Here is a 19,355-nt window from a genome sequence, read left to right as displayed (position 1 = left end):
TACAGATTATTTAAAAGAAATCAAGAGATATCCAGAACTTAAACACATCCGTTGCATCAGATGCTGTTCAGTTGTTTTTAGTTTTTGAACTGTACTGAAACAGAATTTAGATTATTGTGAAAAACAACCTCAAGGAGGGAGAAACATTATTAACTCCAGGAAGCACCCTGTATTAGTAATCACTGACATGGAGAGATGGATGGAGAGTCATGGAAAAATTGTGTAATTTTTCTGCATTTGTGCCACAATGAGAAACTTGCAGAAGTATTTGCAATATTTGTCTTTTCATCTTCTGTAACTTATAACTAAAGAAGAATTGCACGCAGGACAGGACTCACACAAGCTTATGAATATAAATAAATAGAGATGGTTATTATATATACGTCTATCTGTCATGGATCTCTCACTCTGTCCTGCTGTTTTGATGACGATGTGCGGACGCTGGAAGGCATCACACTGGTGACATGTGTTCACATTTATCTTGGAGCATATTCAGCTCAGGGATATTTATGCCCTCCTGTGACTGTCAGTGTTAGTTTTAGATTTCACTCTCTGTGTAACACACACTCGCCCCTCAACTGTTTGGAGAGAAACATAAAGTGGAGCAGCTGCATCGCCACAGCCTAGTCTGCAGAACTCTTCCCAACATTGTCTCTTAAGACCCCATTCAATACAAGCCTCTGTCAAGTCCAAGTCAAACCCAAGCATAAAGTTCAAACATGATAAAGAATAAAGAATTTTTTTTTTCAATAAAGTATTTCTAAAGTCTTAATTAAGACCAAAATAGTCAATTGACTAAAAGCAAGTCTCAAGGATTACAGGAATAGTTTGGCATTTTGGAAAATCTTATCTCTTATTTGATTTGATATTTAACAGACAGATGTGAGAGTGGTATTGATCCTCTCATCTAACTCTAGGCAAGAAAGCAAATAATCCTATTTTCCAAAACATCAAACTATTCCTTTAAGTATGAGCAGCTCTAAACAATGTAGCTCCAAACCGAACCACTGAATATATAGAGCATCAAAGTTTTTACGGTTTTAAATCTTTTGACTTTTGTATAACTGAAACATCAAAAAACTCTCTTTATCTTTTTGTAGGAAAATAGAAAATTCCAAAAACACAAAAAGTTTTGGACAAATCTGCAACTTTGGTGGTCAGACATTTCTTGATTAGGTCAGAGTTGGTTATACTGTGATGTAGATCCACATCTGAGTATTCTGGTAGATTACCATTTAAATGTATCTTAAAGGTATGTTGGTCAGAAAAAGAAATACATTTAATTTACAGTCTAGGTGCCTGTGTAAGTGGTAGGAAATTATGTTTATATGGAAAGCATTGGCTTTGCAAGATTGTTCAGGGGGGTTGCACAGACAGGCAGGAAAGAAAGTTGAGTCAACATCCATCAGTGGTTCGACCAGGACAGGTCTGAGTCAAAACAGGAACGAGAATCAGACATGTCCAAGAAGTGAAAAAGGCTTTCTGAAGACCAAGCCAGAGTACCTTTCCTTTTGCAGGCTTTCCCTGTCCAGACTAATTAGTTTGCCCTCACCCTCATCTTCGCCTCTCTTCACTCCACTTTACTCTCACCAAAAGACTTCTGAGCTCCTGAGCTTCTATTTATTTTCTTATTACTTCTCTGTCTTATATAGTCTTCCAAACAGGCAGTTCAGTTTGGCTCTCATTCTTTTGGTTTCTTGCAATGTTGCTGGGCCAGAATGACTTACATCTTGTGATATGTTTGAGTGCAAAGATCATCTGAATGTCTAAAATGCAGATGAGCTTGTCATTCTCCATCCTGCCCCACCCTGCTGGACTCCCACTGTGTCCAGGACACAGCCGCTGGGTGGTTGTTCTGTGCGAGCTCCAGCTTTCCAGCTTCATAATTGAAGGGTTGTGATCCTCAGAATGCGAAAAAGATGCATTTTTAGAAGAGAAAACTATTACTTGAAAGTCACGATTCAGTTCTTGGAAAACAAACACATGCCTTTCAAAACCAAAGTCAGGATTTAGCTGGAAAGGTTGTATTTTTTTGAAACGTAAAAGCAGCCTTGTTAGGTTATATCAAGTATAAACCCATCTTTTGAAAGATGCTCTAATTGTAGCCTCTAAATCTTTTCTATTCTGCTACCTTCATATACTACATGCTCTTATAAGGTAGTCCAGGGAAAGATCTTATTGCATTTTTCTGTAATCTTTGCTTAGTTTTTGTAAAGCTAATCTCCTGGTTCTCTCCTTTCTTTTTCATAACTCCGAGTAAATCTCCCATAAACCCCCTGGCATGTTCTATCAGATATTACTTTTCATGCCTCTGAAATTGTGGTTGGGGCTGGGTTTTTTTAGCTTCACAGTGTTTTTCTCATTTTCCTCCAGTCGAGAAGTTGAGGAGGGAAGTCTGGTGAGTGGACATGTTTGTTTCAAGGCACTACCTGAAGGGGTTGAGCTGGCAGACTCTGACACAAACAGATTCATCAAAAGCAGGGTCGGAGCCATTAGCTCTCAGCAGTCAGATAAATGATGGGGGACGTCGAGCCCACAGACTCGACGGCAGGACAGCCGGTCTGGAAATGGAGCTCGCTGATGGATAGAGACGTCCATCCCACCTGGCCACGCGCTCGCCCACCTCTGCATCCTCCTTCATTCATCTTTGTTACTGCCTGCTTCCTCCTGTGCACAGCCACAGGCCGGCTGTTTGTAAAAGTCATTGCCGGTGTCAGAAGTCAGGCTGTTTTTCAGAGAAACTCTGAGCTGCTGAAAGAGCCCTGACACTGGTCCTGAGACGTGTCATGTTTGCAGTCTGTCGCTGCCAAAAAGCATTCCATCTTGACAAGTTATTCCATCATCTTTTTCAGTCCTAAAATGTTGTTTTTACATCAAAAAGTTCAAACCAAGGTTAACTGGTGGCAGTTCTTCTGTGAAGTTTCATACTCACAGTTTCTCTACAAACCAGAGCTTAAACGTTTTCATCATCTTACAAGGAAATATTTGTTTTAATTGCGTTTAAAATTTCTGTCGCTGGGTTATTGGCCTTGTCTTTGACATTCAAAATCAATTAGCCTTTTTTAAATAGTCTACAAGTGACTGGAAATTAATTTAGTTTCTTTAAAGCAGTTCAATTTTGACTTGAAAAAAAGGTCATTACAATCTGTGAAACTACCTATCCATCAAGATCAAGAGATATGTTCTGTGTTGGGTCAAAGGTTGTGTTAGGCTTTCTCTCTTCACTCTATCTCTTTGTTTATACACACATCACTTCACCCTTTTCAGAGACTATAACAGTTTGTTTTTGCACCCAAGCAGGTATCCTTGGATTCAAACTCCTCCATGAACTCCAACACCCCATTGGTCAGGATTGCGCGCCTGTCATCTAGCGATGGACCGATGCTGGCCAACGTCTCGGAGCTGGAACTGCCCTCCGACCCCAAATGGGAGTTTCCTCGAACACGGTAAGAGACACACAGAAAAATTATTCATTGCTGCTGTTTAAATGCCTGTCAGAAAGAAAACATGGTGGTCTGTGGCTTTTTCATACTGCCAAACAACATATTTCAGAATTGACAGATACTGTGCTGTTGTCCTTGTACCGTTATGTGCTGTGAAAACATGTGAGCCGTCAATACATCAAGGTCACCATGACACCTTCCTCCACGCTTATTGTACTTGGCAATAAAATCGCTCTCATTCAAAACTGCAGACAGAAATATAAAAACATCCCTCAGTGCTGCTTGCAGCAAAAATCCAAACTCTGAGATTTTCTTGCTTTTGTTTCAGGCTGACTCTGGGTAAACCTCTGGGCGAGGGCTGCTTCGGTCAGGTGGTGATGGCCGAGGCCATCGGCATCGACAAGGAGAAGCCCAACAAGCCACTCACTGTTGCTGTGAAAATGTTGAAAGGTTAGTGACTGTTGTGACTGCACTTCATGAATCAATACAATGACAGTGGCAGTGATGGTATTGTGCTCTGTGATTTCCTGAAGGAAATCAGCAGCATTGTGTCTTTCTTGCTGTGTTTTCCTCATGTATTCCCTTTCCCTGCATATATAATAGTTTATCTGGTTTGTGATTTCTCATGTCTCCCATATGCTTAAAAATCTTTGTCCTCTCCTGCTTTTATTTTTGTCCTTTCTCACTTGCTATTCTTCTGATCTGACTTCGTTCTTTTTGTTCATCTCAGATGACGCCACAGATAAAGATTTGTCAGACCTGGTGTCAGAGATGGAGATGATGAAGATGATTGGAAAACACAAAAACATTATCAACCTGCTCGGAGCGTGCACGCAGGACGGTGAGGCCACGCTGCATTACAGAGGAGATGATAACACAATAATTAACTGTGTTCTGAAAGTGACTCTGTGCTCTCTGTTGCATGCAGGTCCTCTCTACGTCCTGGTGGAATATGCCTCTAAAGGCAACCTTAGGGAGTACCTGCGAGCGCGGCGGCCCCCGGGCATGGACTACTCCTTTGACACCTGTAAAATACCCGACGAGCAGCTCACCTTCAAAGACTTGGTGTCCTGCGCCTACCAGGTCGCCCGCGGCATGGAGTACCTCGCCTCGCAGAAGGTCAGCCGCCATGCTGTGTCGCGAATAATGAAATGCAAATACTGTGTGCTATTTGATTGAGCTGAGCGTCTGTGTGTGGATGTATCCATGTTAAGGAGGATCTGTCCCTACAGCATGTAAATATTATACTAAAGGAAATGAAAAGACAAGGAAAATCTTCCAATATAGGAATCTATTATCTAGTACTTATCTTTCTAAACTTTCTAAGATTGACAAGTGTGAACAGAAATTGACCTTTGCAGTGTTGAATATTTTTTTATTCAATTATTATTTTTTAAAGTTTACAGGAGTTAATTGGAATGGTTTAGGGTTAGGGTTAAGATTTTTGCAAAATAAAAATAACCTCACTGGGATTTGGTTTAAATCAGTTTTAAAGCTACGGTATTCTCATTTTTGTGTCAGAGCATTTGATTTTTTGATTGCTGTCGGGATAAAAAATAAACAAATATAACAAAAAATGATTCTGAAATGAATTATCAATCCTAGCTTTAAGGTTAGTTAATGGTTTATTGTTAATATGTTTCATGGTTATAGGATGAGGTTTTAGGGTTTGGGCAAAGGTCAATATTTGCCATGTAGGCGCGAGTAATAAAGTCAGACAGTGATAAATGAAAGTTGTCCATGGTGTACGAGTGTACGTGTCTGTGCAATGCTTTGTCTTGATGTGTGTTTGATGTATTTGTACTTCTTCCCTCAGTGTATCCACAGAGACCTGGCAGCCAGAAACGTCCTTGTGACGGAGGACAACATTATGAAGATCGCCGATTTTGGTCTCGCCAGAGACGTGCACAATATAGACTACTACAAAAAGACCACAAACGTGAGTCTCATTCCATCAGGTTTCTTCTACTTTTTTTTTTTAAATGAAAGTGTCCAGTGTCATTATCAGGTCACAGAAGGAAACAGGTTGAGGGAGATACAGTTTACTGAGCTACAACTGTCCAAAGAATTGAGATGATATTCATGCTCAAAATATCAATATGACACTGATGAATTTTTGTGGCAGTAATGAAACCTTTAGAACTATATTTGTGGAGCTTGTGGAGTGAAGATTACAGACATAACACTTTATACCTGCTAAATGTATGTGGTAGCAGTCTAGCTGAAGTTTAACAACAAGGTGACAGGACAGTTATAGCAGGACGAGACACAACTCTGTTGTTTAGGTCCATATTTCGCTGTCTGCTCTGTACAGAATGGTTCTGCTGACCGAAGCGGTTCTGTTGTGCCTCTATTGTTGCAGGGTCGTCTGCCCGTGAAATGGATGGCTCCGGAGGCTCTGTTCGACCGGGTCTACACGCACCAGAGCGATGTGTAAGTTTGCACAAACTAACCGTCGTATGCCAACAGTCCACTCATGTGGTGCTGCTGTACACTGGAGGAATCCGGGTGTTGAAATATCGTGACTGAGCGTATTAGCATCAAACGCAGCATGCGTGTGAATATGGAATCATAGCATTCCCTTTCCAAATATTTCCCCGCTCGCTGTCATCTGTGTTCACTTGATAATCCTGAGCTTCTTGCATATCAGCGGCTCCACATTCCTCGCTGCGTTTGTTCTTTAATCTCCAAACACGACATCAGAGAGAGACAGAAACACAACGGAGCTCCAACATCTTATAGTTGTTTTATCAGTGCAAATCCAACCTGCCCCATAACAGAAGGAGATAAGAGGGTCAGTGGATTTATCACAAGGTGTTCCCTCGGGGCATTTTTCCAATTTAGCAATTCAAAGGAATCGGGTCTGTATAGACAAATGCACCCTGTGCGACCCCTGATTGCTCCTGTTTTGGCTGCGATCAGGAGAATAAAGGCAAGTTAGGCGAGGAGGTCACAAAGTCAATCTGTCTTGCGGTTGCTGAACACCCCCCAAACTGCTCCTCATCCTCCCACCGGTTGCAGCCAGACGCTGTGTCCCCAGTACAGCCATCCAAGCCAAACACGGGCCCCTGTCAACACTGGCTCGCCATGTGATTACACTAGACTGGGAACGGTCCGAGAGGAGAATCAGCCTGCTCTGTTATTTCAGCAGGTCTGGATTACAGAGTCAATCCTCCGGCCAAACCTCCTCCTCCCTTTATACAGTAGTCGCTCTGCAGCCAGTTTACTCTCACAGACCCCAGGGGACTTTGACTTTTGACCTGTGATGATTTTCACTGAAATATGTTTCGCTAAAATAGATGGGGGACAATTAAAACACATTAAAACAAATCTGTCACACTCACAGTCAAACAGCAAGAAAAGGAATATGAGGAATCTTTTGCCTGCAGCAGCTCACATGGCACAACTGGCAGTGAGGCATTTTTGTAGGATGTCGTGTCACACATTTTTTGTACAGAAAAACAGTGTGCCTAAAAGTAATTTGCTTCATCACATTGCGATTCCAAGTGACAGTTTCTAACAAACTTAGACCTGAATTCACTTTTTAAAATACCAGAGTTATTTAGTGCCAATATAGACCTTTTAATTCTTCAGCCATTGGGGTTTTCCATCTGCCAAAATCTTGGAGGTGAGGATTTTATTTTGAACAGCTTCAGAGGTGACAGTCTGTACAAGCTGCAGAACAAAGAGAACACACCTCACTGCACCTTCAGGGCGACGTATCAACCCATTAAAAGCAGCAAATGTGGATAGGGTGCTGAAGCCCAGCTGTCATATTAAATATGCAGCATATATGAGCTTTTGGTGTTCACATAAATAATTTAAAAGATAGAAAGCGTACCAATAAGTCAATAAATTGATCACTGTACAGTCGAACAATAGACTTTGATGCTGGTAGGTTTTGCTCTATCGGCAAGATTAACTATAGATAGGGTAGGGCAGTATGGATAAGATCTATAAGATCGTGATTTAAATACCTAAAAACCCTGGTTTGCTTTTACATAGATGAAAAAATCCCACATTCCCCACATATATTAAAGGACTGACTTCCTATCATGATTTCACCAAATCCTATTACAACCTATTCCTAACTGAGCTGAAACGTGTTACAAAGCATCTTCTGACATAAGATCTACAGTGTCTTGGTTGACAGCCTATACAAAAACCTGTGGTTAAGTGGTTATAAAAAAAAACAGGACTGAGACTACAGATGGAGGCTGCTCCTTGGATGCGTCATTAGTTGCAGTAACAGACTAAATGATGTTGGTGTGGTGTTGTACTTCCATGTGAGTGAAGAGTGAAGAACTCCAGTTATTGTTGTAGAATTGAGGTAGTTTTAAAGATTGAAAACTCCATCAACATTTTCAGTATTGACAACAACTTTATTGATAAAACTTGTTATAAAACAACAAAGTTGCTGTTCTGTTACTTTTCACCATCAAAATTACCCCAGCCACTTTGCTAGTATAGCTAAGGTTCTGCAAGGCAGACTTTTCATGGGATAGGCTGATGGACAAATAAAGCAGATAGCATTGGATAATGAGTAGTAATAATATATTTTGGCTGAGCCAGAAATCTATGTGCAAAAGGAAAGCACAAGAAACTGTCTTTGTGTCCAAATTTGATCTTAGAGTGTTTTAGTCTTTGTCTTTGATATTGTTGTAGATGCAGTTTCAGATGCAGCTTTCCCACATTGACAGGAATAAATACTAAACCCTTTTGGGATTTTTTTTTTGTCATGAAACAGGTCACATTTTAACGTATGAATAACAGAATCAATCATCACAGTGATGTTGGCAGTTCATGTTTTATTGCTAAAGGTGCCAATGAAAAATAAGGTGTTAGCATCTTGATTACCTCCCATTAGCCACCTAATAGCTTGTGAAAATTCATGCCAGACGACAAGCAGTGAATATAAACAGCCTGAATCTGTGGCTGCCGATTCCTGTAGTCGTCCCTGAGATCGTCCTGAACCCGTCCCGACCCTAAAGACCTAATTTGTTCACGTCCAGAACACAATGATAATGACTTAGTAAGAGTTCAGTTGTCTGGCTGATTACTCTCAACTACAGCTCTGTCTACTGTTTCTGTATCCCCTATTTTACCTCTGAATATAGATGTCTCTCTTTCACCATAGTCCTCAGTCTCCTTTCACTCTCTGTGTTTGCATGGGGGACTAGCCGTCTCGGCCAGTATCGGCTGTTTTCAACCCTCTGGACTCGAGCGTGGATAATTAGATTAAGCCCGCTGAGAACCACAGTGGGAGGAGGGGTCTGATTCTGATTCACTGGACGAAAAGCCAAACAATAGTACACTGGGTTAATAGACCACCATTATCTGATTATCTTCCCTCATTTAGCCCTTTAGGAATAATACAGCAGTAAACTCGAGCTGCTGCCACAGACACAGAAAGAAAAAGAGAGGACAGATCAGGTTAGACATATAAAGAGTTCCTAGAACAGGCAGCAGCTGGACTGTAACTGTAGATACAGATTAATAAATTTTTCCATTCATGTTTTGTGCTCACTCGCTTTGTATTTTTGGAAACAGTATGGTAGTCAAGATACATTATGAGCCACGTCCAAATGTGGATGCATTTAAAATAGTTGTTTATGTGTCAAAAGAAAGTTTCACATTGGAGACTAGATGTAGCTCACATAAGTCCAGTTTCAAAGGATCTGACAGGGATAATTTTTGAAACGGAAACACAACCAAGATACAAAAATGCTAATATGTTGCTGATTTTGATCTGACTTTTTTCGTTTGTGTTGAGTTGGTTTTGTAGTTTATCTGTGCAAATTAGCCCTTAAAGGATGCGGCATGGATAAAGCAAAATCGGTCTTCCATTTCTTTCTAATAAGTTTTCGCTTTCTGGCTTGAGGGACGAGTTGTTGATTTTTACAAATATTGACTGACCGTCCCTGACAATGAGACTGTCAAATTGATTCTTAAATTGGGTGCAGTAAACATTATTGAAGATCAATATTTCCCCAACCAAGATTCATTGGGGTTTTTTGCACCTTGACTGCTTCAGGTCATGAGTGCCTTTTGACCTCTAATCTGTATTCAATGTGTGTTGGGTGTGTGTGTGTGTGTGTTCAGATGGTCCTATGGGGTGTTGTTGTGGGAGATCTTCACCCTGGGGGGCTCACCGTACCCAGGGATCCCAGTAGAAGAACTCTTTAAGCTGCTGAAGGAGGGACATCGGATGGACAAACCTGCCAACTGCACCCATGAACTGTAGGTGTTTGAATGACTTATAGTTCAATTTGATCACCTTGTTTACAGGAGGCAGATTAACCTTACCTGGGTAGGAAAAAACACAATAATTATTATTATTATTATTATTATATTATTTTGGTTTATACCTGCTCTAGTTGGAAAGATGATAAACCACTTTCATTTCCGCTTAATTCGTTAAAAGTTTCACATAGTAACCGCTGTCTAAAAAACCTCCAAATCATAAAATCAGATTTTATTCTGTACTCATATTCAGTGTTCTCTCTTGACAATGAGCACAAAGGTTTAGTGAATAAAATAAATAAGTTTATCAGTGTTAATTTTGAACATTCAAAAAGCTAATCTAAAAGTCTTGAAACAGCTTCATTGAAACTGTAAACACTTTTTAGTTTAGTCATTAATACAACTTTGAGAGATGCATTGACGCAATCAACAACTCAGTTGGGTTTTCTCCTCATTCTGTGGTTGTCGCATGACGACTTCCTTTACTGTAAACTGTGGTGAAATGCGTCTACTTGCAGCAAATCTTTAAAAAGATTACTTTGCTTTAACCTTAATTACAGACCATGACAATCCAGCTGCAGATCAAGTAGACCAATATGATTCATTGGAAACAGTAAAAGATCTGAGAATATTTGTATTAAATACATTTTTAATGGATGAGATGCAGAGTAACTGATGCTTGATGTGGGTATTTCAGGTATATGATCATGAGGGAGTGCTGGCATGCAGTGCCGTCACAGAGACCAACCTTCAGACAGCTGGTAGAAGATCACGACCGGGTTTTATCAATGACCTCCACCGATGTAAGTCTACCTGCACAGCTGCTGCTCATGAGCACAAAACTTTCACCTTTTCACGACAGTAATGTTTCACTTCATAAAGCTATAACTAACTAGAAAACACATTTCTTAAAGTTAAAGCATTTAAAGTCACAGAGTTGGACAGAGTTAGTTTATTATGTTTTCTTTATCAGTTCCTTCTGATTTTATTGCACTGCTAAAAAGTGGGCATGGTATAGCGAGTGGCCTTTACCCATATTGTTTGATCAGGAGTCTGAGGACAAGGGAAAAATAAGTAAACTAGAGCATAATCACATTCTTTGGAATAGTCAAATTCAACTACGACCCACAAGCTAACTAAACTGTAAAGTAAAATATGGTTTCATAGGATGGGCGGAGATAGCTAGTCGCCCGATATCATATTTGATCGGACACATTTACATAATACGCTTCCAAGTTCAAGATGAGTTATCAGGAAAAAAATTATGTTTTACAGGAACAGAAAAGAGAGTTTTGATATAAAATCATGTTTATATCATATGTTTATCTTATAACAAGAACAATGAACACAGGGATGCAGGATTATAACTTGGAAAATGTATTTTCTACCTAAAATATTTCACTGTGTCTTTAAAATGTTAGGTTGTTTGTGTTCAATGAATTTGTACAAGTTAAACTCAAACAGAACTATAGAAAATAATGTGCAAGTCTTAATAATATTCAGTATTTACAGTGTTAAAGAAATGTGTAATGGTCTGTAGAACTTAACATGCTAAAAAAAACTATATAATTCGTCATTTGATTATTTGACCAGAGAAGGGATTTGTCTTTGACACCACGGTCTAAACTTTGACCTCTCCCCTGACAGGAGTACCTGGACCTGGCGGTGCCCTTCGAGCAGTACTCGCCCACCTGTCAGGACTCCAACAGCACCTGCTCCTCAGGAGACGACTCAGTTTTTGCCCACGACCCGTTGCCTGACGAGCCCTGTCTTCCCAAACAGCTTCCCAGTAACGGGGTGATTAGGACATAAAACCTGAGCTGGGAGGTGGGGGGGGGGTTGGACTTTAACCTCCTCTCACAGTTTGTGACTAACAAACACCTCTCAGTGACTCACGCTCCTCAAGATATGGAAATGAAAACTCTGCATGCAATACTTCCACAGTGCTTCAGCTCTTCGATTGGTCTTAAACTCTTTGTCGAAAATCCTCTGAGTTTCTTTCCTCCCCCTCCTCCTCCTCCCCAAGACACTCTTGAAACATTGAAGGATTATTTTTCGCCATGTTTGTGTTCTTCTTTTCAGAAATGAAATTATATTTTTGTACTCGGGCCAGTCTTTTGTTACAGACAATCTGTGGGTTGAAACCATTCCGTGCCTACTGGGATAAAAAAACCTCCGGAGACTAAAAAAGAGAGACAAAAAGGATATAAGAGGAGGGAATGAAGGGCATTGGTCAGTGACTGGCTGGTGATCTACTAGGCGAGGATCTCAGATTTTTTTTCCTGTCCTCTGCGTGGAGACCTCAGATCACGAGTTCGCGATCTTAAAGAAAATCCGTTGACAAGAAACCAGCAAAGCCAGAATCGACTCGATGATGGTACTCGTTCTTCAGAAGACACTCAATAACTTGTCTCAGCTTTTACAGAAGACGTTCAACAACAGAGAGGATTACATGAGCATATAAATTTTTTTCTCATGGATTTGTACGCCATCGTCACATTTAAGTATCCCGAAAAACAGTTTTGTGATAATCATGGAACAAATTCCTCACCAAAAGTGAGGCAAAGTTTCAGGGCCCTTCAGTAGTTAGTAAAGTAAGGTTCAGAGTTTTTTTTATGTATCTAGAAAATGATTTATTGTAAATATATAAATGCAAATATGTATCATATTGCTGTTCACAGCCATGTACTTAAAAGACAAAAAATTACATTTTTTAAAGTATTGTTTTAGGATGGAAGAATTGCAATCTAGAAGACACTGTCATGAAAGTGTAAATCATTTAATCATTGATACAGAAAAGGTTTATTTGAATAATTAACGTGTATATTTGTAAAGATATTTATAGACTTAACATGTGGTTCTTAAGTTCGAAAGGTCTAGTTTAGGATTTTAGTACTGTACGCAAAGATTTTTATTTTAATTTTTTTTGTAACTTATTTTACAACAGAACTGCAACGTTATTTTTCACAACTGGCAGGCTCCTCTGGTTTTTGATCCATCTTTTTTTGTTTACAGTTTTAAAAAAAAAGAATGTATGACAGACACGAAGATGATTTTTGAGAGCGAGTGTGATTCAACCGCCAGAGCCGGACTCAAGAACTGAAGGCTCCTGCCGAAAAGAGCTGGATGTTTCCGCTGATTTCAAATTCAGGTTTGAAAAGTTGACGTTTGCAATATCAAAGCAACGATTAACTCTTGCTGGGCAAGAAATAGCAGCGCATCGAGATATGTACCAGAGAGGCCTTTTAGTATGACTGAAGTACTTAAAGACATATTGAACAACAACTAGCTGTGAATCATAAAAAGCCTTCAGAAAACCTCAGCAGCCTGTTTAAGGAACAATCCTCCTACTGATGCTGTTTCACTGTTCAATCAGTAATGTGCAATCCATTCCAGGATGGATTGGTAGCTTGTTTGCTACCTAGTGTAAAAATAACAAATCCCACAATGCAATGCTTCCCCTTTACTCTTGTCTAAATAAGAGTTTATGCAAAACCACACCTGTCAGCAGCAATGCTAGATGATTGAATAACAAAACCATCAGATATGAGAATAGTCAATCTGTGGACAAGTGAGCAATTTCAGACACTACTTAAGTGATGAACTACATTTCTTTTCAGCAGTTATCAAAGAATGTACTTGAACTTGTGGCATTCAGAAAAATGTGAAAACATGCAAGCTAGTTCAGCAAGCTCTCGCTCCTTAATTCTGAGCCCTAACAACAAATCTGACATTTAGCAATGGCAAAACGACCCAGCAATTCAAAGTATTAGGTAATTTTTGAACAGTGTTAATGCAGTTATAGGTGGATTTTTTCTTGTAAAGGTCTCTCTGAAGGCTTCAAACTCTTATATTATAACAGAAAGGTCACAGGGCCGGTGCTTACAAGCTGCATGCAGTGTCAAAGTGCGTTTGAGCAAGACACTCATGGATACAAACATGCAGAAATGTGAAGCTGTTATGTTCTTTTGTGCTTGAGTGTTACTAAAAAGCCTGGCCAGATGCTTGAGTTTTTATCGCTGCTCTATAGTATTAATACTGAAATGAAGGCATGCTGTGTGACAAACAGATCACACAGCAAAAAAGAAAAATATATACAGTAAATATGTTGGTTTGTTAAAGAAGACTCTGAAGTCTGTGGCTGATCCTTCTTCAAGCTTAGTTTGCTTAAAAAAGTGCCAAATTAGTCTTAAAAGTCTATCTCTTCAGATCTCTGAACCAAATACTGCACTGTCGAATGTAGGCGGGTGGAGGTTACATGTGCAGGGAAGGATCATGGGATTGCCAAATGGATATCTCCCTTTTTTTATGCAGTAGTCTCTCTAGCTGACCCCAAAAAAGCGCAAGGGTTGAAATGTTTACAGAGTCTGTTTTTAGCGAAGTCACAAAAGGGAAAACAGCATTCGAGTGGCAATGAAGGGTTCAGAAACATGATTCACTCGCTGCTAAATGGAAACGGTGGTAACGATTTACTGTGCAAGGGCCTTGTTCCAGTGTGTGAACTGAATTTAAGTAGATACATTTTTGTAATTACCCAACAAGACCGTGTGAGTACTTAATGAAATCTCCCCCAATTTAAAGTACTTAAAATAGTAAATTTTTATATTTAATTCTATTACTGCACTGGGAGATTTCTATGTTTTTAGCACCAAATTATGTACTTTTTCATTGGTTTATGCACAGAAACAAGGCCTTTGTAAAGTGGAAGGTTGCACACTATTGTTTTTTCTGTTTTCAGTACGGTTTTGCAGTTTTGGCCCAAATCTATGAAGTGCCTGGAATAATTTAGTAAACAAAAAGGAGATTAATTGAATCATTCTGATCATGTTTTGAATGTATAATAGCAAAAAAAAAACGTAACTGAAATAAAAAAGCAGTTCTTACTAGAAGCAGGCTATGTAAATATTAGCCTCAACATTGTCTTTATTTTTCTTTTATTTGAACAAGACAAAAAGGAGCTTGTGTAAAGATTGGATGGATCTAATGAAACGGATGGTGTTTTCTTTTATTTATTCTTCCATGCTGGGTAAAAGCTTTCCCTATGGTGAGAGTGTTTTTATTCATATCGATCTGCTTTTCAGTGTTGTTTCTCATTAAAGAGCCAGAAGATGATGATACTGATGATGATGATGATGTAGTCATTTTACTATATAGGCTACTGATGCCCCCCATCAGGCTTTGCTCCTGGTTTAATTTAGCCTTTCCCTTCCTTTTTTCTGTATCCTTGTCAAGCAAGCATGGTTTTACTGTGATGCTGACAGCACCTGTTTTTCTGTAGGATTTTTAAAGAGTATGTGTTGTTTTTAACATGTGTCTTGTTTAAGGCAACAAAAGTAAAGTTACTGCATGTTCCAAAATGCTGAGATCCATAATACACATATAAATAAATAAATAATTAGGCTACTAGTTATAGAAAAGGACACTCCTCATATCGTTTTCGATTCAACACGCTTTCTTGCATTTTAAAGTACTACCGTGATAGATTTCTGTACATCCATGGGTACATTGCAAACAAGAACTGTTGATAGCTAATTCTATTCCTTTTAAAAGTGTTAATTTGTAAATAAATAACAATAAAAAAACTTAAAGCTTCTGGGTGGGCGTTTCCCATTTGTGGGCCACCGTTGCTATTGTCAATTACCGTACGCGCCATTGTCCTGTATCCTTCAAGCGTTGATGCAAGACAAAGCAAGCCCACATCGTGCTGGTTATACTGTATATCATTAGTTATTTAAGACGTGTCCCTTTACAACATTAAACACTGGGAGGACCCATTACGCTATGCTGTTAAGTTTGTTTTTCATTCACAAAGTGGAAGATAGCAAGTACGGCTAACTTGCCTCCATTTGGAAAGTAGAAGCTAATTAGCCTAGCTTGCTAACACTAATCCTGATTCCCTCTAGACGTTACTTTTGGTTCATGTTATTTCAACACCTCATCAAAACTGGAGATAAATACATTTAATTGGACAACAACGAGACAGGATACAGGAGTTACATTTGAGAAAATGTGATAGTTATAATAATGTGTCCTTTTAATTTTGATGCTGCTTAACCACTACAAACAAAATCAAATATCTTAAATATCAGTGGGCAGTTTTGATGTCCCATAATGGTTTAAATTCAGTTTTTTTATCGTGACACGAATAACAAAATCCTAACTTCAAATTTAACAGTGTTTGTATCAGCAAATATATATTCAGTTCTATTGCAACAATATCAGTATTAGCCTCGAAAAACATGCGTTGTTCAACAGACAGATGTTAAAAACAATTTAAAAAACAACATTATTTTAAGAGTGAACATGTTTCCTTTACTATTGAATGAATAAACACCACGGCCACAGCAGGGAGAGACTCTTACTGTATGTACAGTCACACATCTGCCTTTAACCACCTGTCGTCTCCACTCTGACTGACTTATTTATTCTCTTTCTGTTCAACAAGAAGTGAAATCAGGATTGAAGATGAAACTGGAAGGAAAGAGGTATACCTTGACTGAGGTGTCGGAGATACACCTTTCCTTCCAGAGATATCAAAACGATACATTCTTCTCATGTTGTTTTTATTTTATTTTCCAAGTTGGAATGGACATTTTTCACACAGCTCTCCTCTGTTTTTCATCCCATTTTTAATTTCATCATGCAGCTCTAACCTGACAATGTTAGTCCAGATTAATTTAGAGTTTGAAATATGCTTTTACGTTGCTGATGTACATGAGTAGAGTTTTATGTAGCTATGTGAGCTATTTTGTAAGAATCTTAGAGAGGAAATGATTTTCATATACATTTTATTTTATTTCCGTTACGTCACATTTCATTTTGCATTCCACATCAAGTTTATTTTACAACTAGTGAGACAAAATCATGTTTGTCCTTTGATTTTTTTTTCCAATCCCATATAATTTATTTCGCCTCCCTCTGTATTCATGTTTCTAACATAGAAAGGTGGAACTAACTATTTGGCATTATGTGATTTTTTTTTTGTTATTTTTAAATCATAGCATGTTTGTTGCAATGTACCTGTTTTGAACATGATGAATCCTCTGTAACATTCCACCACAACAGCCCCTCTGGGTAAACATCTCCCACTGGGAAAAAACAACTATTTCACAACTCTCTCTTTCTCTTTCTCAGTCTCACTCTCTCTCGCGCGCTCTCTCTCTCTCTCTCTCTCTCCGTGCCTGACAAACTATGCTGTCAAAAAAGGTTTTCAATAAACATGTTATAATAGCGTTTGCTGTCACCGGTGTGTCTGTCACTGAGAGCATATATTTGGAAAAACAAACAGGTCCTGTGGTAAAAACAAGTCAAACAAAAACCCGAACAGACGTTTTGATTCATGGTGAACAAATCAGAAGTTTAGAAGTTTATCTTAATGAAAGGAAACCAAAATACCATAGAATACACACAACAGTGGATTTGTTTGCATAGTAGCCTGAGTTTGTTTTGTCTGAACTCTTTTGTTTGTACAGTCGCAGATATCAGGGTTTGTTTTCCTTCAACACAAACTAACCCAACAGTCAGTTAAACTAAATACAAGAAACCTTTGGACATGGCACACATTGTAACTAGACTAAGAGTCTATGCTAGAGGCTCTGTGAGACTGGCACAGCAGCATTTTGAGCTAAATGCTCAACTCTGCATGCTAACATACTGATGTTATGCAGGTATAAGGTTTACCATGTTCACCATCTGAATTTAGCTTGCTTGCATGCTAATTTGCTAATTAGCACTAAAATATAGCTGTGGCTGATGGGAATGTCAGTGTTCCTGGTATTTAGTCATAAACAAAAGTTTTAGACAAATTACAATTTTGACTAGAGTTAGTTACAATTGACGTGAAATTGTGTAAATGTCATAAATTTCAACCTTATGGTGAAGCTAGAGTTAAAGTCGGGGGATCACCAAAGTTGCTGGCCTGCAACTTCTGTATTTCTTGGTAAACCATGACCATGGGTTCTTGAAGTCATCTGGAGGCTGCCATGCAACCTGCGAGACTCCCAGAAATCACTACAGGCCAGGTGTAGATATACAGTATGTAACTTCCGTGAAACCACCGCCATGTCATTTTTACACTTTCTTGTACACGCGTTGTGAACTTTAGAGTTACTGGTATATTTTAGAGCCAGGCTAGCTGATGCACCTGGATCCAGTCTTTATGCTAAACTAAGCTAATTTTGGCTCTGTTTTGCACACATAATAGTGGTCTTTGAATCTGGAACACACTCCATACATCAGACTAACACCAGGCTAGAAAGCGAATACATTTATTTCCCCAAGTGTCAATAGATTGCTAAATGTTTAAGCATGTATGTGTGTGTGTGTGTAACAGAAGCCAGCGAGGCTGTACAGTGAGTAAACCTCCCCGACATCTTAAGAGATGCGCTGACGATCGATGCTAGTACTTATAGGTTTTAGCCTCCTCGTTAGGGCATCCACCTTCCATATTCAAGGTCGCCAGTTCAAGTCTAGACCATGCAGTAGTACAACCTTGGGGAGGGCCATTACACTGTTGCCGTGACCCGGGGGTGAGTGTAACGGAAGCCAGCGAGGATGTACAGTGAGTAAACCTCACTTCCCAACATCTTAAGAGATGCGTTGGTGATCAATCCTAGTGCCTATGGGTTTTACCCTTCTCATCAGCGCATCCGCATACCTGAAGTTGCCAGTTCGAGTCAGGACCATGCAGTACGTACTCGTTTTATGTGCATATGCATACAAAACACCAGTATGCAGGCCATCTGCATGTAGCCTATGTGGTTAAAGACTATTGCAACACATGTAAATGCATCATATAATCATATATCTTTCCGTAACCTGATTTCTTCATCTGATTTGATTACTTGCATGTGAAGACTCTAATTCGAGGGTTGTTTTATAGCTGTTGATTTCAAGATAGTATTGACCTGTAAGATATATATTTTAAATGTAAAATGTATCCAAAAAAATTTAATTATATAAATATATACACAAAGGATGCAAGGAGGGAAAAGTAAACCAGATGTAGACATCAGTGAACCATCTATAACTCAAAATTAAAGCAGTATTCTCCTTTAAATTGCAGCAGGAAATGCAGGCAGCACAGATTTCTGTCCCCAGTTCCTGTTGATTCTGTGACACAGTGAACAAATTAGCCTCTCATAGCATCTTAACTGCTCTTTAATCATGGAAAGTCTTTGCCCCTCTGTCTTTGTTTGCTGAGTACAGTTCCACGCCCTCCCTCGCCGCCTTGCTGGCTGCAGCCAAGTAAACGGCTGGTAGGAGGGGAAGCAGCGGGCAGGCAGGCAGGGGAGGACGGGGAGCTTTTGGGGAGTACTAAAGCCACTCTGCCCGGGTGGGAGGGCAAAGCTGGACAGTGACAGAGGGAGAGAGAGGGGTCTATGTATTCAGGCTTTTGGCCCTCAGCCCGTCTCAAGTGCGTCCTGAGGGGAACATCCTGCCCCTCCTTGGAACTTCCTCGGCAGGCTGAAGTGGCCCATTCACGGAGGTCTTGTGAGGGGGGTTTGTTTTCGCTGCTAAATGGATGTTTCTGTTTCAGATGTGTTTGCGCTAGTGGACGCTTTCCATTCCTCTCTCTCTCCCTCTTCTCCTCCTCTTTCCCATTCCCTCTTTCTGTCTTCCTTTCTCTACATTCCTCCTCCTTGCTCCCCTCACTGCTAACCATTGGCT

At 39.6% G+C, this 19,355-nt stretch overlaps 1 protein-coding gene across 1 annotated transcript in view; it reads left to right on the top strand.

The window, feature by feature from the left end:
* The window catches only part of fgfr3 (fibroblast growth factor receptor 3), a 74,905-nt gene extending 57,986 nt beyond the window's left edge, over positions 1–16,919 (top strand). The window contains 9 exon segments of the mRNA XM_038728496.1: positions 3,298–3,446; positions 3,772–3,893; positions 4,174–4,284; positions 4,372–4,562; positions 5,260–5,382; positions 5,806–5,876; positions 9,546–9,683; positions 10,384–10,489; positions 11,334–16,919. Of these exon segments, the coding sequence (XP_038584424.1) occupies positions 3,298–3,446; positions 3,772–3,893; positions 4,174–4,284; positions 4,372–4,562; positions 5,260–5,382; positions 5,806–5,876; positions 9,546–9,683; positions 10,384–10,489; positions 11,334–11,498 (1,176 nt within the window). The 3' untranslated portion in view covers positions 11,499–16,919.
* Positions 16,920–19,355: the final 2,436 nt, after the last annotated feature.

This window comes from Micropterus salmoides, unplaced genomic scaffold (genome assembly GCF_014851395.1).
Source record: "Micropterus salmoides isolate LMB-PRFRI ecotype aquatic unplaced genomic scaffold, ASM1485139v1 Ms_hic_scaffold_19, whole genome shotgun sequence".
NCBI classification, from domain to species: domain Eukaryota; kingdom Metazoa; phylum Chordata; class Actinopteri; order Centrarchiformes; family Centrarchidae; genus Micropterus; species Micropterus salmoides.
The sequence above is the reverse complement of the archived record's forward strand: the minus strand, read 5'-3'. Positions and strand labels throughout refer to the sequence as shown.